The 21,643-nt window shown below is 37.1% G+C and overlaps 1 protein-coding gene across 2 annotated transcripts in view; it reads right to left on the reverse strand.

Moving 5' to 3' along the window:
- Positions 1-8,274: 8,274 nt before the first annotated feature.
- The window catches only part of LOC119789788 (arf-GAP with Rho-GAP domain, ANK repeat and PH domain-containing protein 2-like), a 32,794-nt gene continuing 19,425 nt past the window's right edge, over positions 8,275-21,643 (reverse strand). For both annotated transcript variants that reach the window (XM_038294880.1, XM_038294879.1), the window contains exons 4-7: positions 14,750-14,826; positions 14,365-14,429; positions 10,846-11,178; positions 8,275-8,371 (exon numbers count right to left, since the gene is read on the reverse strand). In XM_038294880.1, the coding sequence (XP_038150808.1) occupies positions 8,290-8,371; positions 10,846-11,178; positions 14,365-14,429; positions 14,750-14,826 (557 nt within the window). In that variant the 3' untranslated portion in view covers positions 8,275-8,289. The remainder of the gene's footprint in view (positions 8,372-10,845; positions 11,179-14,364; positions 14,430-14,749; positions 14,827-21,643) is intronic.

The raw sequence follows: 21,643 nt of genomic DNA on the forward strand, positions 1-21,643 counted from the left end.
TATATAACGAAAGGGCCCCCATCTCATCAGAGTCTGACACGCAGGAGGTTGACCAAGCGTCAACTTTGAGTTGGAAGTGAGAATGTGTTGGAAAGGCAGGTACTGTACTTTATTTGATCGGTTCTGATCGGTAGCTTTGATCTGTTCATCCTGGTCATCCAAGCATCAGACAACCATAGATAGAAAACCACTACCCAACACACCTTTAAAAGAACAATAAGCTTAAATCTAAAACTAAAGTGATAAAAAAATCTACATATGAACATTAATATTTTCCTTAAAGCATTTTTTTTTTTACACCTTTCCTATTTTCTTGCAGTTTCCACTCTTCACGTTTTGAAGTTGAACAACATTTTTTCTCAAAGTGTATTTTTTATTGTAGTTTTTTTGTCAGCAAAGAAGTTTATTCTGGTCTTCACCAGGCAGAAAATCTAATTTTCCAATGGGGACAATACTATCAAATAAAGCTGCTGTAACACAGTTTTCTTAGTATTGAGGAAATGCAATAGGTTTTAAAGAATTTAGTCCTCCCATCTCGGTATTCTGTGTTTTACTTTGTATGCTTTTTAAGATTAAAAACCATCAACCGATTGACAGAAAATTGCTTAGATTGTAGAAGCTGCTTTGTTGCCGTTTTACCAATTACACTCATTGGCCACTTTAAAACAGTTCAATTGCTTGATATTGCCAATAGCGAATCTGCCAAACAATCCAAACAGCCATTAAATTACTATTATTTTTCCACAGCTCCCAAAATGAAAAAGAAAGGAGATTAAAGTTACTCAAATAATGACACAACTGTTGGTGCCAGGCAAGCAGAAACTGAGGATTTTACAACAGGTGTACCAAGAAAAAAGGAATAATCAGTTAGTTGCTGTTCTGTGGATGAAACTGACCTGCTGATGTCAGGAATCACATGAGAAAGGTCACACTGAAGAGATGACAAAAAGGCAAAGTAGTGCTGTGTACCTCCTTTATCTTCTGATTCTTCTGATTTCAAGCATGATCATTAACATTGTTCCATAGATCGAAATACTTTCTTTAAACATAATACGTTACTGTGCCTTTACGGTTTTGTAAGTCACTTGATTTCAATCCAAATGAGTACTTTGAGGAAAACTAGCCTGCTGCGCCCACAGGGAAAAGCTCCTGCACCCAATGCTTAATTCTATGACCTAACTATGGACTTAAATCTTTGAGTTATGTCGCCAAAAACTTGTTACAAAGACCTGAGGTAAAACTGAAAGCAAACAATTTCAATACTGTAGAAGATTAGATTGCATATTTGAGGTTGCCAAGTTCCCACTGAATTAAAATAATATTTAAATTGAGTAGAGGGATGTGGTTTAAACATTAAATATGAATATGGCTCTGTATTGCAGACATGACTGAATTATTATTATTATTAAGCGTTTCCTTTCTAAAGAGCACTTTATTAATACTCCAGACCACAGGTGTCCAACTCTAGGCTCGCATAGCCTCACAGCCATTTATCTGGCTCACAAGAGTCAAACAGACACTTCATTTCATAAAATACAGGCAGTTATTAACAGTACTAGGTGGTTAAAAACCAATGTGTGAGATAAATGTTGGTTATCTATTAGTGATGAAATTATTAAATCTAGTTTCATTCATAGAGATGCAAACTAAAACTGAGGTGATCTTATGAAAAACCAGGCCTCTGTCTCTGACACTTTATTGAGAAATGTTAATTGTTTGTCCTGAGAACACTCCTAGTATTTTTGAAAGACCTTTGAAAAAGAAAATAGCACTAAATTCTACACAGATAAATAAATAACGATGATAAAAATATTATTATTTTTAACTTACCTGTTAGGTTAAAATCTACAATTTATTAATCACTTATGAAATGGAATGAAGGTCATTGTAGACTTGCAACCCAAATGAACATTTGCACCACAAATACTTGGTAAAATGCAAAGACAGTATATCATAAACATTCTCTGTTTAAGAAAGTTTCAGTTGGATGAGTTTTTGCATTACAGAGCCAAAGATTTAGGGAAGATAGTGGAGGTATGGCTGTAAGCAGTTAAGCTTTCATGGCTTTTTAAGAAAGTGTTTAGCTTCAGACACACATCCTGGCAGACTGACAGTGCCTGATCCCTGATCCTAAAACCCCATCTCCCCTTTGGCCTTATGGCCACCCTTATCCCTTTCCCCAATCTCCATTTTCACTTTCTTATTCCACTACCACAAAGCCCAGCTTTCCCTTAGCACACACGGACGTACACATGACAGTAGACCAGGACCCTGAAGACTACATCTCAAGCCCAAAGCATTCTCTAAAGCCAATCCCTTAGTTGACGAAATCGGGCGAAAGGCATGATTGATCACACGGATTGGAGGCAATGCAGCAGGGAGGGAGAAGTGAGACTGAAGATCTCACTACTCTCCCACGCCACTTCTGCTACCCCTATGACATCACAACGGACAGAGACCTTCAAGCTGGGACTGCGATTAAGTGTGATTAGTTTGTCTGGGGCTGGCAGATCCCAGAGGATTTCAAACTACAGAAGAGCTTTTTGGGTGTTGAAAGTTGGAGAAAGAAAAAGAACAGGAATTCTAGAAAAAAAAATAATAATGTGAGAATAGATTTTATTAAGTTTTTCTCTTTCCATTATTTAGTTGGACTCTGCACTATTGCAAAAACAAACATTTATTGCTAACTTTCTTTGTAGTAACATATCAAGAAGGTTTAAAAAACTTTTAATATTTTCCACTGTTTTGTATCCAATTTACTTTGTATATTCTTCTGAATCTATTTGAAACTTAGCATCAGATTTAAATATTTGCACCATTTAAGGGAATATATTGTTTTCTCCTATAAGAAGATTTATTCAAAAGATAAATGTTCTTGTTTTATTTGTAATAACTCCATTAAACATGAATATGCTGTTCTAACTTACATTTTGGGACAAAAGTGGTTTTTTAGGTTTATTTTTTTTATAAAGAAGGAAATACAGAAGGGAGACATGAACTCTGAAAAAAACTGATCCAATCCACATGAACCTGAAAGTAGGGTTCCCCTTTCGAAGTGTGTATGTTGTTGTTTTTCAAAGTCTTGTTAAAAACCAGATAAAACCTAACTAAACTAGCTAAACAAAATGGTACAATATAGTAAAATTTGCTAGAAACTGTCGTTCTCACCATACAAACTGAGTAACTAAAATAAAATTATTCTAAATCTTAGCAAAATTAAATGCATTTCTGTAAGAAAAACATTAATTGTAAAAAAAAAAAAAATGGAATTTTGCAAAGAGCTTCAAAGCATCAAAGTACCTCCATTTTTGTCTCTACATGTCTAATTTTGAAAAATGTATCCCTGGTGAGTGTCCAAATATTCTATCTTAAATAGTCCTCACTGTAAGCTGCATTGTATAATCTATATGAGACTGCAGTGTTAGCTGTACAATATCACAGTATTATTGTACTTTTGCAGTATTAACAATTTAAAATATAAAAATATTAATATCTATATCTGTTTAAATCTTAACAAAATATGTCTCCTGTCTGCTACTCATTATATAGCAAATGAGAAAGTGGTGAGATTAAAAAAGAAACCTTATTTTTAGGCTAATTTAAGACCCTAAATTAAGACATTCGTGTTAAGTGAGTTAGACGTACCATGATTTTTTTTTCTTTTAAAAGACAAAAAAAACCTGCAATACGGCATTTAAAGTCATGTCTATTTTACTATTTATTTAAGTGGCTAGCATAGTATAGTATATGATTAAAAAAAAAAAAAAAAGGGGTATATATTTTAATATATTTTATAGAGGGTTCTTCCCTTACTTGAGCAAATATTAATTATTGCACAACTATACATATCTTAATATCACAACAATGGCTGCTGAAACAGGTCAAAGTTGGAGTACTTTACCAAGATTCTGGGTTCAGATAAGGAGGAAATGAGCCTAATTACTGCAAGTAAGTAGCCTACTTACATTAGCCTTGTAATATATTAAAAATGCTTTGTATTGTAGGTGCCATGGACCAAAGCCAACAACATATCTAGACAATACAGAGAGAACATAGCCCATCTTTGAGGTGTGTATAGGAAGGGAATAAACGACAAACTCCCAGCATCACTTTCAATCTTAATATACTGCATACCGCAAGTATGTCTTATTTGTGTACGACCGTCAACACTTCAAAGGGTCGACAGATTCATCGTGAATTTTGAGAACTTTTCAAGTAATAAGATACTGGGCGGAAATTTCCCAGTAGGTTAGTTATTGCTTGTTTTTTGGAATATATCAACACATTGCTTTATTTTGAGACATGTAGCTTCTGTAGCTTAGAGTCAACAAGACATCAATATAAGGGCAGACAAGCAATTTCCTTAGCCGTCACTGTGGGAGAATGAACAACAAATTCAAACTTCTCTTTCTGACACACTGTAAAGGAATCTTCCTAGCATGAAACTCAAACCCCTGTAGATGGCTGAAGGTGCCAAGTACAGTAGGTGGTGGAAAACTTCAGCTAACCATGAACAGAGTGGAGATGTTCAGTCTTTGATCAAGTCTGAACAACAAAACTTGCTTTCCCTTCCAAACACACACATATAGATATATGTATATAAAGAGAGTTTAATCTCTCATAGCACAGAAGCAACTTCACTGACAGAGTTAAAGTGCTGACTTGCAGGCCTACTCCACCAGTCCCGCCCTGCTGTCGACCAAGCATGCCCTGATAAAGCAACAAATGTAATAGAAAGAGAAAATGAAGAGAAAATGTACGGGGGTGGGGGGTAGGGGGGTAGAGGCAGCCAGAGAGCTAAATTAGTAGGTGATTAACGAGCAGGCTTTAGACAGGTCCCACATCATTGATTGTGATGTTGTGCAATGCTGCAGTAGTGAAAACAAGCTGGCCCTTGGAGGAAGGGGTATGAGGTCAGAACGTCAACACCCACACAAGCAAACAAAACTGTTCTCGCAGAAAAAAACATCAAACAGTCATTAGTGAGAAAAACGATGTAAAGCACCGTTTTAGCAACCAGAAACTCTATATTGAACTTCAAGAAATTCTTTTTGAAAGAACACCAGAGATGTTACAGGCAGCTGCTGTGTTTATTATCAGTAAAGGTTACCTCTCAACTATTTTCCCTTTTTTGTTTTATACATTATAACCACAAATCTGAAGGTGTTTGAGATTCTAAGGGAATAGATCCACAGAAATCAATGGATTATTGTGGAACAGGAAAGATGATTCTTATTGGCTTTAAACATTTTTCAAAGATCTGAAATGTTTGCCATGCATTTGCATTCAGCCCCTATGAGTCAATACTTAAAATATACCTGGACTCTATCCCTAACCAGCTTTCAACATCTTAAAGACCCTGATAAGGCCCACAACTCTAAACATTTTGGTCTGGTGATGAACTTTGATGCTCACCATTAAACATTTTGCAAAATCCTCTCAACTGATTTATGTTTTTCTATATTCACCTAAGAGTAGCCTGACTTTTAATCTGAAAAAATTAGGACCTTGGCACATCAAGATGTCAGCTTTAACTAAAATTAACTCAGTCTCATTCAGTTGAGATGGAGATCATCTGTGAAAATATGTTTTCAGGCTTTGCCAAAGATTCTCAATTACATTTTGATTTGACCCTCTTAATACTACATAGTTTTGATGAAGATTCGCTAATTAAGGGCTGAACAGTCATCTCACCCTACCCACTATGTGGTTTGGGATAGCCCCTAATGTGGCGGACCCTCTGCAGGAATGCGTAAATAGAGGGTTATTGCTCAGGGGAAGTGTTTAGGGGCCAGTTTGGGATTGGGCAAATGTTACAGGTCTATGAAACTGCTCTCTGTTTATTCACTGGATATCGATTGGGCAATGGTAGTACCCTGTGCTGTGAAGACATCAGCCGCCATATTGGTACTCCCTAGTTAGACCAGTCGGAATGTAAACAATACGTGTGCTATAGCATCAAACAGCAATGATGTTCTGTTTTTCAGGGGAGCTTAAGACTTTTAAAATGAAGATAAATTCATCCCTTTGACACACGCTATCTCATAGTAACTGTAGATTACTGTCATTTACGGTAAAAAAAAATATATATATAGGCACATCACATTGCATATTCATTATGAAGTCTATAAATCATGTAATATAAAATATTATACAAATCAAAATTAATAACAACATATTAATGTTAATTGAGCATAATAATACCGTACTTAGATATTAAAAATATTATACATGCACACACACACTATCTGATGATTTGCCAAAAATGCTAAATTGATGATGTACATGTAATACACATGTATTAATTACACTGTTATGGTAATTACATTACATTACAGGCATTTCTATGCCGCGACTCTGTAAGAGTGGGGAGTACCAAGATTGCGGTAGGTGACTTCAGTTTTTTTTCGGTCTATCTGCAATAAGCCAATAAATAGAGATCAGTGGTGTATGAGGGTTCAGACATCTTGCTTGTGTGTGGGTTACCAAATACCCATTTCCCACCATTAATTAACATAAAAATTATTAAGAAATCCAAGAACCTAATTTTCGGGGGGGGGGGGGGGGGGGGGGGGGGTACTTTTTACTTTGTCTCTCTTGGTTAAAGTAAAAGAAAATGTCAGACCTCTTTCATTGTTCTATATAGAACTTACACAGTCAGTGGCTGACTAAATATTTTTTTGCCCAAATCTATGTTTAAGGCTGGCAAACCTAAAATCCCTCTGACCACTAACTGGACAGTATCTCTATCCCTGCAAAAGAAACAAAAACTGAGACCATGATGCTGCCACAACCATATTTACCCGTAGGGAAGGCGTGGAAATATCAATTTTCTCCCGCAAATGTTTTCCATGAAAGAACAAAATATATATTAATAACCTCATCTGGCCTGAGCTCATTCCGCCATGTTTTGCAATCACCTCAATGAGACATGTAAAAAAATAGAAAAGTAGGCTTCCAAAGACTCTCAGCAACTGCTTTCTTATTCAATGATGCTTGTAGTGGCAATCTCTCTTCATTTTCAAAAAATACCACTTAGAGCTGCAGACACAGTCATTTCTTCACGCGCACAACATGACAAGTTCCTAAAGTTTTGATGTCTTTACTTAGAAACAAAACGGTTACAAAATTTACAAAGCGCATGGTAAGAAAACTTCATGCTCCCATGCCTTGCGTAGCTCTGACCAAACAGGCCCTGCACGTTCTCAGTTACAGTACATTACTTAAAGGGGCAGTCATCAAATATTTTTAATGCCAATAACCGTTTTCTTAGAACTATGAAATACACAATGACATGAACTAAGAATGAAAGATAATATAAACTGCATCTATGAACTGTACATATTTCTTGCATATTCTATCTTTTCTGCTTTATGGCTCTTACAATGCTGTTCTTTAATCATAATGTTTTTTTTTCATTCATAGAGGATTGCTAAGAAGAATAAATTGCATACATTAGGACAGTTGCCTTCACTGGGTTTTATTTCAGGTTATCGATGTAAAAGGGGCTGAATTAAAGTGTACATCAGACTCTTCTTTTGAAAAAACTAGTCGCTTCTAATGAATAAATTTGTTTTTGCATTTCCAGGCTATCATGGAAATCTGTATAAAGTGTCTTATGTTTTGTCATTGCAAATGCAAAAAAGTATGATTGAGATACAAATACTTTTGCAAAGAATAGTAGAATTTAAGAACCTTTTAGAGAGCAGGTAACTCCAACATCACAAAACCGTTTTTAAAATGGATCTAAACCAGACTTTAATGCAGTCTGTACTAAACGTGTGTTTGTAACACCTACGGCCTTTACAGTCCCTCTCCTTTCATATCCGACTGACTCATCACTATCTTCCACTCTGCATGAGCAAAGCCAGATTTCAAACTCCACTGTCGCACAGAGGAAGGATGAAGGAGAGGTGCAGTCGGTGGAGAAACGCTGATGAAGGCAATAAGACATGAGAGCCTTCTGTCATTCCTTCTCACTCTGCAGCTGGTCAGGTGCCAACAACAGAGTACTCTACACTAGGGTTGGGGAGGTGCATAGAGCTGGCCCGTCACGCATCTTACTCTGTCCTTGCCACTTTTCTAACTCTGCCAAGCTAATGATAATGGCAATAAGGGGGATTAGAAAAATAGGGGAGCACTTAAGAACTTGGTACAGAGTTAGCCAAGAAAAGGAACAGGCTTTCACAAAGTGACCCTAGGTTAAAAGGACCACAGTAAAGTCTTAATAATTTTAGAGAAGACATTTTAGCAGCCATAATGCAATAAGCAGGGAGGATGGTTTCTCCTTCACACACCTACCTTTTCATTGTTGTAGTAGGCCAGACTCTCGCCATCAAATCTCACCCATCTTCTTTGAAAAACACAATTTCTGCAAGAACAGATGCAAAGGTTAAAGAAATGAAAAAAATCAACACCTGATTTTAGAGCTTCATGAAAAGTGAAAAGAAACTCCACTGGCATGAAGACAGTGAGCTGCTAATCTACTCTGCGCAGGTACTCATATTTTATCATGAGTGCCACTGATCCATTAGTGTCAAGAGTCGTATCAACAGCTGTCAATTATCCTAATCAAAATAAATGGCCACATTGAGTCTGAATATTCAACAGCCCAAGGGCAGTTTGCCAAACCCATGCAAATCAGGTGCTGAAGGAGACTATATGAAGAAAATTAATGATTGATGGTTTGACTTCAAGGTAACATTGATGTATGCAGTGCCAAAAGACTGAAAAAGGAAATCTAGTTTTGCCAAAAAAGCCAAAGTGAGTAAAAGAAAAAGCACTTTACCCGCCATCTGAAAACCACAAGGCTTACTCCCACCTTCCTTCCTTCCTTTCTCTAATAATAGATTCATATAAATTTGATAGAGGAGCTTCACATATCTGTCCATGGCACCATTTGTCAGTTCAACATATTTAAAGGCTTGAGACACATGGGGTATAAGAGACCCAGAGGAGGATGAAAACTCAATCTTTCATCTAAGACTTATGGAAGGATCAGGAGAGGAAAAAAAAACTGACAAGCTGCCGTGCTTTAGCTACCAAAGCAGAAATCACAGACGTGAGCACTTTACTACGTCTTCTCTCCAGAAAAAGTTATTTTTACTTCGCAGCATTTCTCTGGCATCATTTTTGTAGAGGATTTCTCAAAATTACATTGTGTCTGCACATTTCCAACAGCGTTCGAATTACTTTCAGCAGATTTCTATAACAGATGCACAATATATGGAAACACAGTTATTGCAGTATAGATTATTACAATATCAAAATGACAAAGGATTGCTTAGATGCAGTATTTGGCCGAATATCTTATTTAATGCAGTTATAATACAGATGAAAATTACCCTCCATAGCCAACTCAGCCATATTTATATTGGTCTTAGTATGTAAACAATTTAAAACTTATGTATATTTGATATTTATATAGATGCAAAGGCTAAATAAAAAAAAAGGTAATTTGCAAACATCAGACAAAACAGGCAGGAAAACCTGAATTAATCATAACTGACATCAGTTACAATACTCAGCACCAGCAGTGCAATTAAAAGTTTTCCTGATTTTGTGCACCTCTAATTTCCAATAACATTACCAGCAATAGTGTTTCCACCTGACTAAACCCTATGAATACTTTCTCCACCTCTGGCAAATTGAGATTAAGTGACTGCAAGAAACATATTTGGCCTCATGCAAGCTGCTTTCCACTAACAGGTGTGGCTTATTTTTGCATAGGTCATAAACTGCAAGGGTGCAGAAATCCTAGAGACCGCATTAATATCTGCTGAAAGCAAGAGGGATTTTAGAATGCTAACAACACTGTTGCATTCGTTCCAATTAAAATACAAGAAATAAGCAGGCGTGAGTAAAAAGAGCTAGCAGGCACTTATAGCACATCCTGACAATGATTCAAGGCTTTAATTTGTCACACGAAATGGGTCAAACACATGAAAAATGAACACGAATAATTCATTCAAAATGGGTAAGCAATGATTCAGGACAAAAAAGCCATTTGTGAACACAAACCGATCCAAACTGGGTTCTAGTGAGTTCCTATTTAATGTGTTTTAAATCATTTGCTGCTGTGTGTTTTTGTGCACAACGTCATCAGAAACTGCTAGGATAAAATCAACAGACTTCATCTGTTAAAGCTATAACTGAGGGTGCAGAGGTGGCGAAACGGGCTGAGCAATCAACCAATGAATAAAGGCCTTTATCCTTGAACCTGTGACACAGCTGTTACAGGTTTACTTGTTCCCCCTTGGTCTAAATCCCATTTTAGATCCGGATGCTTTAAAAAAAACTGAAAATAAGTGCCTATGAATGATCCAGTAGTTTTATGAGTGGTTTTATTTTGGCCAATCCATCAATTTTTGCAAAGCTTGTTAAAAAAAACCATGTATATTTGCTTACTTTTATACATATTCTGTCTAAAAATGTGACTATGCTCTTAGTATACTTAGTGAGACTATTTGTAAAGGTTGTAAACTGCTTGAAATGTTACATGGCTAAATAATCATTTATTGTGTTTGTAAACTTTGATAGATTTCATTTTATTGTAGCTTCCAGAAAACAAAGGTTGCAGTTAATGCATATTTGGTAGAATAATAGAAAACAAATAGAGCTTGAATGCATGAAAGCCGTAAAGAGCTCATACTGTCAATAAGGGAACATGTTTTTTTTTTTTTCAAAAACGCTGAATTTATTTTTGAAGACAGTGACACAAAAAACGACTGGCTTACTTTCCTGCAACTTCCGCCCACTGCAACAACTTTCACACCAAACATCAGCTGAGGCTATAAGTAAAAACTAGCGAAGATTAAAATGTGTGAACTTAGCAGGTTAACTTACCCTTGAGGTGACAGCTTGTCCAGCCAGCCAACTTTGAGCACTTGTTGTTTGGGAGCTCCGTAGAAGCAAGCGTAGGGCGAGATATCAGGCTGTGGGCTTTCAGTCTCTCGAGACTTTACAGAGTCTGAGTAGAGGTCGCATTCCACCATTACTAAAGACTCGTCTTCAGGACCATTAGTCCCCGAAATGACTGGGGCAGTTTCAGGGGTCAAGGCAAAAGCTGGGTGCAGACCGGCCCCCGGTAGCGTGCTTGCATGCAGGTTTACTGTCGAATATCCATCGTCGCCTTGGACAGCTGGAGCTGGAGGACTCCCTTTCTCCTTTTGCTTTTTTCTGCAGGAGTAATATATGCAATATTGATTTTATGTTGTATAAAACTGAAGTTACCTTGTTTACTGCATAATTGTTTGAGAAATTATCTGATGATGAAATAAATCGGAACAACCAGTGATTTTTTTTTGGCTATGTTGGTTTCATGGACTCAACAAAGCTCAGATGTAAACTTTTAGTGTCTCTTGCCTGAAGCTGAAGATATTTAATCAGTTTCAGGCTTAACAAAACTCATCAAGGTCTCTGGCTCCACAATTAGATCAAAAACACATTGAGCATCAAGACAAGTTGTCTGGTTTTCTGTGGTGTCAAAATTATGGGAAGTTATGTAAGCCTTCATTTCAAAAAAGTTAAAAAACAATCCACTGGACTTTGTTTCCTAGTTTGAAACTGGGAAAGAAAGTCCAGTGGATTGTTTTTTTTGTTACTTTTTTGGAATGACTATGACCTGGATGACTGAGAATCTTTATTATCATATGTAAGCATTCATACTAATTAAAGACTTGCTCATATCAACCTCAAATTGCTCCTCTTATTTTTACAGGATAAAGTTTTAATCAGTTTAGTGTATGTTCCATTAGAAAGATTTGTACAACTGCAACTGCTTTTTCACCTTAAAATGACAAACTTCAGTGTATTTCACTAAAAAAGTAACACACAATGTTTAAGTGAAAGGAAACATTTTAACTCCAAGACAAAACAAGTAGTAAAATGCCAACATTGTTTTAAACACCTTTGCTTTTGTTACACATTACATGAATCTGCAGGTTACTAAGCTGTTAAAAACAATAATTTGGGAAATCCACTGCCATACTTAGAAAAGCTGTAACTGTATCCACGTGGATAAACCTTGAAGTCTATTTTCCTTTCAATTTTACAGCTAACTTCATGTGATAACTTATCTACAAACTGTGTGTGTAGTGAGTCCCTGCTGATCTATAAAAAACTGTTACAACCCTTGTTGGGGGGGGGCTCATTCCTCACCCCTTTTTCCCTGAACGGTAACAACAAGCCCAGCGCTGCAATATGAACAACCTTCTCTGTCTGGTTAAGATTAAGTTGCTGTTAAACCTCAGGCCTGGTTTTATAGTGTTACTATATTGAGAAGTTATTTAACACTAGAACTCCCAAGAGAGTCAATTTGACGGTTCGAAGATTTTGAAGTGAAATATCGGTCATGTTAACTGACTTTTTCTTTTTCTATATTTCCTTCATGTTCACATTGTTTTTTTAAATAACATAAACTAAAATATAAATACAGTTAATTTTACCGTGATCTCCCACAGCTCTATTAGATGCATTATAAATTCTTCCCACAGCTAATCAAGGTTTGGTACCGTTGCCTAGCAACCAACATTCTACCTAAAAATCTGAAGAACCCTTTGGCTAATAAGGAAAATGGCTTTCGGAAGAAATCTAACAGTGAAACAGGCTTTAGAAATGCTTCGAATTATTGATGGTAGCAATTCGGGAGGAGATGCAGAGACCGATGATGACGACAGGTCGGTGGGAAGCGGCCTAGATGCTGACAGCGAGTCTGAGCTGCTCCACTTAGCAGCCCAAAAGCCAAACCAGAGCCTGTTGTCTACTATAATCACACAAAGGTTGGCATGGATATGTTAGATCAGATGATGTGAAAGTATTCTGTAAAAGCTCCACACGAAGATTGCTTGTGACTGTCTTTTACAATTTCATGGACATAGCAGCTATAAACACATTGGTTTTGTTTAGGAGCCGTTTGAACGTCACCTTCTCACGCAGAGAGTTTATCCTTGAACCGGTAAAACAGCTGCATGCCAACCACGTGTGCTCTAGAGAGACGCAAGTTACCAAACCCTCCGCCGCAGAGGAGCCAAAGAAAACCGTGCCAGGTGCCTCAGCGCTGCACAATGTTTGTCATAAATGTGAATAGGTGGTGTGCTAGAAATATTCGGGGGGGAAACAATCAATTTCTGTAAATAAAAATGCTATTTCAAATTTTAAACCTGCATAGTAAAACAGTCTTATCTATTTTACTGATTTATTTTCAATACAAATTTAGACTACAACTAATAACAGTATATAGTACAGCCTGTAAGAAATCCATATTGGACCCGTTTTAAGGTTTACATATCCCTAATGGGTTTATATCGCACACTAGAACCATTTCAGTAGGTGACATCGTCACTACTCTTGCAGTCCATTGGGAAAAATGTACCCATCAAATTGACTGCCAGTGGGAGTACTAGTAGGATCAGAATTCTGGGAGTCTTAGTGTTAAAGTAAGGTTAAACCTGTGATTGGCTCCATGCAAAGAGATGAGAATGAAAGCTCTGGAGTGTGAGCATTTACACTCTGATATGGGCAAATTAAATCAAGAGCAACCAGCTGCCTGAATCAGTTTTCTTACTCAGTGCTTCCTAACCCTAGTCCTAAAGTATCTCTGCCCTGCATGCTTTAGACGTCTCTTTGTTCTAGGACACCTGATCTGAATGATTGCATGACGACCTTAGAGGCCATTAAGAGCACATGTGGACACTTCACTGTCTGAGCGAATGGGAGCCAGGTTTAGTCCGTACTGCTTTCTCCAATGCAAACCACACTAAAAATAAAACCCCATCTATTTTTCCTTTCACATTATAATCAAAAATTATTAATTAAAGATAAAGTGGAAGATTTTCTTGAATTTTTGAAAAGACCCACCATTTCCACCTAAAAACAACCATGTACCCGCTCCTAAGAAAGAACGCCTTCAAAAAGCGTGAGCGTGCAAGAGCCCATTTCTCCTCGTGCATGCTGTTTAAAAGTTGCTGTCTGCATCGCTCATACAAGCTTACTTTCCAAAAGAAGATTTGTATTTTTTCCACTATGTTGTTCCCATCTTCACCGGTAAGTGAAAATGGGGACAAACATGTAGGACGGGCTTATGAAAACATATCACCAGTATGATTGACAATTAGGAGGACCACTTATTTTAATGATCCACCAAGAAAAAGAACATCCTCCACTATACCTTTAATTACTTCTATAAGATTTGAATCAAATGCACTGAGGTTTGTGGTTGTCACATGTAAAGAATATGGAAGAGATCAAGGGGTATGAATACTAAAAGGAACTGTAACAGCCTAAAAATTGTAGATGCAGGAGAGAATGCTTTTTCTGTTAAGAACTGCAGCTTATTTGGAAGCAGCATCTCATCAACATACACACCTCTTTTTCTTCTGTTTCATCTTGGCCTTAAACCCCTTCTGCAACCCGTCTTTGGCCCCTTTTTCCTAGGGAGAGCATCAGAGATTAGCATCGGACGAAAGAGAGTGTCGATCTTTCAGCAGGACATCCTTATCAAGTCTGTGCCCTAAACTATGTTAACTTTAGTAGCAGGGTGACATTTCAATTAACCTCAGGGGGCAGACTGAGATAGGCACATTTTCCAGTCTGCTACGTGTTTGTGGTGACATCATTAACACTGAGAAGGGAAGTTAGCTGCCAGTGTGGCTGAAACAGCAAAGATGGTACAGAAGATCTGAGAAACGCCGGTTCCTCTTTGGTAAGCTGCTCATCATTTGTCCAAGAGTGGGAGTGAGCGCCGTCTTACCGGAGATGAGCCAGGGTTGTTGTACAGGAATACTTCTCCGTAGGGAACGATGGGCGTCAAGGTTCTTTGAAGTGGAGCTAAAAAAGAACCAGAAACACAACACAAATGCAGTTTTGTCAGAGAGTTGAAACTTGGAAAAAAAAAAAAAACTAACATGATGTGAAGGCCTTAAAACGTTGGGCTTGAAAGGGAGCAGCTTAACCGGATTGTTCCAGTTGAATTTCAAATCACTTAGAAGTTATAGGGCTCCTTCATTTAACCAACTAATTTATCTGAGTAAACGTCTCAGCCCTTGATCCGTTCAGGCACAAACCAATTAATTTTTTCCCCCCCTTTATGCCGTAGCATGCCTATCTCTCTGCCTCTGCCCTTTTCTGCTCACTAATGGGAGCTTGATCCTCCTCGGACCGTCTCAAACGAACAGTCTCACTGCCAAGACTGCTTTCTCTGTCTTTTGTTCCTACAGCAACTGTGGTCAGAGGAAAGCAAGGATGAATGAGTAGAAGAGAGAGAGCGACTCACACCAGACACTATTAGTCTGGAGACCTGGAGCTACAACGCGTAGGCCGCTTCCTGTCACTGTGAAAAATGACACTAAACCCTCCTGAGGATTGTGAGGGCCAGAAGTTGTCGCCACGGGGCCAGACATACACGCAAAGACACATCGGCGGATGGACAGATAGACTTTTAGACTGTACAAAGATGGAACCCCCATCAAACACTTTAAGATCGAGACAAACAAAGACATTCGAGGGCAGTAAGCCAAATGGAAACATTTTTTTAAACACCTAACAGAAACTGTTTTTCCTTTTTCTTTACAATTAAGCGGGCCTTTATAGAAGAGCACAAGAGGCATGCATTCAGTTTTATAAGTTGTATCAAGGGGTCAGAATGATTGATGATGGACTGCACTCCAATACTGCAGCTTCTCTACGGACAAGCTTGGTGGGCAGATAGCAACCATCAATCACCTTCTATCAGCCGACCTTCAAGCTCATGGGTCTCTCCTAGAGACCCAACAGACATCACTGCACTCTATTGCTCTCTGCTCCCCTCTACTGTTTTTTTCTCTCTTGTGTCTGCCATGTGCCTTTGTTTTTCTCAGAGGCAACTTTATCTGCTTCTGACCAGACTTTGTTGAGCAGCAGTCTGAGCAACCTCTACGCCATCCCCATGCTCAGAGTTAGAAAGAAGAGGAGTTAAGTCAGGGAGACTAAGGTCACTTTGTAATTAACACTTCTTTTAGATGCATGCATGCCGGGAGAGGAGGTTAAAGAACTAGATAAACTATTCTTTTTAATCAAGCCATGGTTTGCTAAAAAAAAAAACATCAGAAGTGTGAGAAAAGGTATTGAGTAAGGACATGTTACTGTTCAACATTTATTATGAATAACTGCACCCTAAACTGCTGTCACATTGATTGACATCTTGCTATCCTGAAATACTGAAAAGAACGGTTATCTGGTTTGTGGTAAAATGTGGATTAATTAAATGACAATTAAAGGTACAGTGCAGGATGTCCTTTTTACAGGTGGATCATGCTCGTCCCCATTTTCACTTTCCGGTGGTGAGTCTGACATATTGGAAAAAATAGCAAATCTTCTTTTGGAAAGTAAGCTTGTGTAAGCGATGCAAACAACAACTTTTAAACAGAGCGTGCATGAGGACAAAGGGCTCATGCACGCTCTTGCACGCGTTTAATAGGTGTTTCCTCTCGGGAGCGGGTACAGGGTTGTGTATGTGCATCGTTTTTTTAAGTGGAGAGGGCGGGTCTTTTGAAAAATTTGTGAAAATCCTCCAACTATACTCTTAACCCGTTCTGAATAGTAAAGGTACATTGGGATCAAGAGTTTAGAATTTTCCTGTTCAACTATATAAAGCAATTTTTTTTGCCCTTTTCGGGCCGACTTTCCAGTTGGTGAAAATGTTTTGATTGGGGCGACTTTCAGCCTGATCGTGCATCGTGTATTGTACAGGAAGTAACGAGGGGCGATCAGCCTTTCAAGACCACCTCCCGATCAGGAATTGTGAGGTCGGCAGAAAATTAAATATGTTTGATTTTCAGCCGACCGTCATGGGCAAATCACTCAGTGGGCATGCACAAACAAGGATTCTTCTTCTTTTTCTTCTCAGATGAAAACACAAAAGCATGGCAGGAGTGAAACAGAGCTCTTTCTGTAAAACTGACAGGCTGTAGTAGCCATGTTTGCTAAGCCATGTCTTTGTCTAAATATGTCGCCTTTTCTTTTTAGGGGTTTCAGCACAAAATTGCACAAATTGCCATGGCAGCACACTTCACTCTATTGAGCTTCATACTCCTATTTTTTTGGCTTCAGGATAGATGATTCAGAGCAGCTCCATCTCACTGCGGAGCTGAGTCCGATGTGGTTTTTTAGATGTACTGAACAGGTAGATCGAATCAGAGTGTCAGGCCACACAGTTTGAGAGCATACATTGTGAGCTGTGTACCGCTTGCAGTGTAGCCGCGATTGTAAAAAAATTGCACAGTGTATGCCCGGCTTGGGGTAGGGTAGGGTTATTGAGAAGCCAGTCTTGTTTTCAATCTGTCTCCATATTTAAAGGGTCCATTTGTAATTTTCCATGCCAGAGTAAAATTGATTTTAACCTATAGTAGAATCACTGCTGCTCTGCAATAAAAGAGCCAGTTTCAGAGTTTTTGGCATAGTTTCTTCTGATGTAAAAATATATATAATTTCACAAGAAAAATAAATGCCTATAAAAGCAAACAAAGGCATATGAAGACGTCCAGTTTCTTGATTAAGACATTAAAAATATATACTTTTTTTATATATATATATTTTTAGATGTGCAAGAAAGATGTTTAATCTGTAATGACTAGTAAAGCGTCATCTCATTTTTCGTCGGATTGGATACGTATTTCCACCCTAGGGTGCAAAAATCTTTGCCTATTGACTCTCGTAAAAAGCTATACAAGCGCAGTAGCAATACAAGCAATACAAGGTAAAGGAGGTATAGGAGAGCCCCCTGTCAGCTAACAGGTGTATTTGCTTACCACCTGCAGGTGAACCTTCTTTTCCAGGACCTGGTTTAGCTACAAGGCTTGGCTAACTGCATGCAGCGAGGCTAACACTTATTCTGGTTTCTCTGCCTGCTTTTTCAAACGTCAGGATCTGGATCCAGCATGGATAAAGTCAGCTAGGACTGATTTCAAGCACTTTTTGGAAGAGGCAAACAAGCATGAACAATCTGAGATTCTCATAGAAAATAATACAGTGCACGTTTTATAGATGTTTGTTAATTTGCGTAGTTGCTCTTAAATAAACACATTCTCAGACAATATATAGTTTTTATATATGAAAAAAAATACATATAAAGCTGACTAATCAATTCCCCATTAATAAACTTGTACATAATTTTTTTTTGGTTTGTGACACACTATTCAAACATGTAAAACACAGATTTGCATTCACAAAGCCTCAGAAGGGCAAGATTTCTGTACAAAAAAAGTAAACCTTTACATGGAATTATATTTTGTTTTGATAATCTTTTTTTTTGTTGGAATTCATATTAATATACTGGTGTGATAACTTAGTATAAATGTGGTTTTTGGTATACGTCTATTTTTAATTTATAGTGCCCCCTGCAGAAAACTCTAAACTCACTCAAATGTTCCACCCGAATTTTAAGATTTATTTAAATTCATGACACAGACAAATACCATTTACTTTAATTTTAACACAAACCTAATAAATTACCTTGCATGATCCATATTAATTTGTATAATAAAGGTTATTTATTTGAAATACATGCATTTAGCATCAATAGGGTATCTACTCATAATCAATGAGTGTATTTATTCCAAATACATGAAGTTTATTGCTTGAATTGCATAAAGGTAACCTGATTATTAGGCAATGCAAACAAATAAACTTTATGTATTTGAAACAAAATACACAATTAATTTTGATCAAACTTATATTATCAATTCAAAATACAAACCTGATAATTTTGCATTTAATAATTGCTGTAAATAGGCTATGTTAAAATCATAAATATGAATAATATAAAGTTTATTTAATAGTTTTGTGTTAAACTGATATAAAAAAAAAAGTAATTGTCTTCTTAGGTAATAAAATGACATAATTATGTGAAATATTTCTGTGTAATACTGCCCTTAGTAATCAGACAATCAGTTCAAATCCGTGATGACATCAAACTCCTTATCATTTCTAAGCCTAACACTGGCAACTGACTGCTTAGAAAGGTTCAGCACAAAAATGCACAAAGGCACAAAGTCCAGATACAGCTGAATTTAATGGGAGTTTGATATTTATAATCTTGTTTTTAACAGTCTTTCAGTGTTGCAGGTGAGAATAGATAAATGGTATGAAATGAACTTGACAGTGTGACTTCACAGAAAATCGGAAAAGCGAGTCTCGTTTTCCCTTGCATCTTACATGCTACAATTGATTAAAAAAATGGAAAAGCTCAGAAAAATACTTGACATAGAAGCACAAAAAGAAATAAATGCCATCTCCTTTTTTTGGTTAGTTTTTTTTTTTTTTTTACCTTTTTTTCTAAATCCTGAAAAGCTGGAGGTCTACTGCTGCGCCCTCAATTATATGTTAACTGTGAGGCCACTACCATTTAAAACATTAAAACAAACATACCTTAGATAATTTTTTAACAAAGTTGCCTTTAGGTGTAAATAGACTCAGACATTTTGGATTTTTAATGGGTTTTCAAGAACTTATGCTGGGTTAGGACCACCGCCGCAACTACCATTGAGGATAAGAGGTCATGTCCTTAATTTTCATATATAAACTCAAAAAATAAATTACACCGAAACTGAATGTAGGACGATGATCTAGGTCTCCCACAAAACTGCAAGGTGTTTTATTTGTGAAGAGCCAACTGTACCGCCGCTATCTAATAAAATAAAAAAAAGAAGCCAAGGATCTCGGCTCGAGCATCTCTGCTCGAGGATCATGGTGTCAACACGGACTGTTGCCATGGTAACTGCTACATACCATTAGTGAGTCTGTCAGTCATGGCAGAGGAAGTGGAAGAGGAGCACATCAAGCTACAAATCTAGAGCTATGAAGGTTATTTTGTTTCAAAACTATTTGTGCAATGTAAGTGTGAATTTGAAGGGTTTTTTTTGTAGAATTTAGAAATAAATGCACAAATACAATTTTTTTTAAAACACCTGTTAAAATTTTACGTACAAGTACACAAATTCTGTTCTACAAGTTGCACATCAAAAACCTCTTACATTCTCAGCTTTACTCCAAATGGTCCAGAACTATTGTCCCAAAACTATTTGTGCATTGTAACTTTTGTGTTTTGTAACTGTAGAGGTTTTCTTTTTTTTTTGATCCGTCACAATTACACCTCTTCAAATATTTGAGTACAAGTACACAAATTGTGTTCTGTGAGTTGCACATCAAAAATATCTTCCATTCAGTTTTGCTACAGTTGATCAAAAACAAATAGTGCAAAACAAATTCAAACATGTATTAAAATCTTCAAAAACAATAATTTTTTTCCTTAACACTAATACAAATCAATGAATACAACTGCACAAATCTGCTGCTGCGAGTCAGAATGTAACTTAGAATTAACTCATACTTACAATGCACAAACTTACTACAATACACAAATACTTTTGAAACTAAATAACGTTCATAGAGAACTCCTTAAGTTTTTGACTTGAGAAAAAAAAAACCGTATTGTTTCAGCCCAGCGAGCCACTTAGATGCCAAAGCAACATCGAATCAAAGTTTATTTAACTCTGTCTATACCAGTCGTCAGTCGTTTCGAGCAGTTGACTGAAAATAAAATGTTTATTCAGCTTTAGTCTCTCAGTAGTGGATGTTGAATTGTTTTGTATTTCTACTGGAAGGCAGAGCTCAATGCAGCAAGTTGGTACAGAGCACATCGAGCGGGACAGGAAATATTGTGCAGAAACAAAATAAAACATTTAATTTCAACAATAATAATTCAAGAGTCACTATAATAGTCCAACAAAAAGCCTCAGAATGCCCCATTTTAATTTTCTCTTGTAATGATGAGACTCCTGTATTTATTTTATATAATTGCTTAAATATACATATTTTATCTTGTTTGTTTAATATTTATATTTCACATTATTCATAGCTAATTTTACATGTAATACTTTGAGATTGCGCTGCTCTGAAATTTGCAAAACTAACTTCTGTTGAAATGACAAAACTCCTTGAAACATGATGTTGAAATGGCACATTTTTTTCCCGTTTCTATCATTTCAGTATTTGATTGTGTTGATATTCCTCACTAAAGGAAAAACAGAATAGGGAGGATAAGGCTGAGTCAAACCAAGCTCCTCTTTGAGCCAAGAAGCAGGAGGAGCAATGAGGAGAGAGATACAGAGAGAGCAGGTACTAGAGAAGGAAGATATTGCATGTTTTAAAAGTCAAATGTTTATTGCAAGTATGTACAAGATTCTAATAGAAATATGTTCAAAAGCTTGCTTCCAAAACAAGAGGAACAGAGAAATGAGCTATCTAGCCTTTTCAAAATCACAACGATGTTGCCTTTGCTCCTTAAGAATCTGAAATTTGGTAGATCAAAATAATGGAATTAAAAACATTTTCTGGGGAGCAGCAGAAGTGACTCTTGACCTCTGTATTTTTTGGGCCCTCCGTACAGCCCTGCTTAGGACCACTTATATCTACATATAAACTAAAAGATTAAATACCTGCAAACCTGTAGCAGAATATTTTAACTAGGAGCATCCATCTCTGAGACAACACTGGTCTTCTTTCGTGCATCCTGAGCTTCATCATGGAATAAACTCTTCAAATGTGCTCCACAAGAATCATGTCAAACAAGGCCTTTCTTGCCTTGCTTCGATGTGAGTGGAAACATTTT

This window comes from Cyprinodon tularosa, unplaced genomic scaffold (genome assembly GCF_016077235.1).
Source record: "Cyprinodon tularosa strain WSP-4 unplaced genomic scaffold, ASM1607723v1 ctg347, whole genome shotgun sequence".
Lineage (NCBI taxonomy): Eukaryota > Metazoa > Chordata > Actinopteri > Cyprinodontiformes > Cyprinodontidae > Cyprinodon > Cyprinodon tularosa.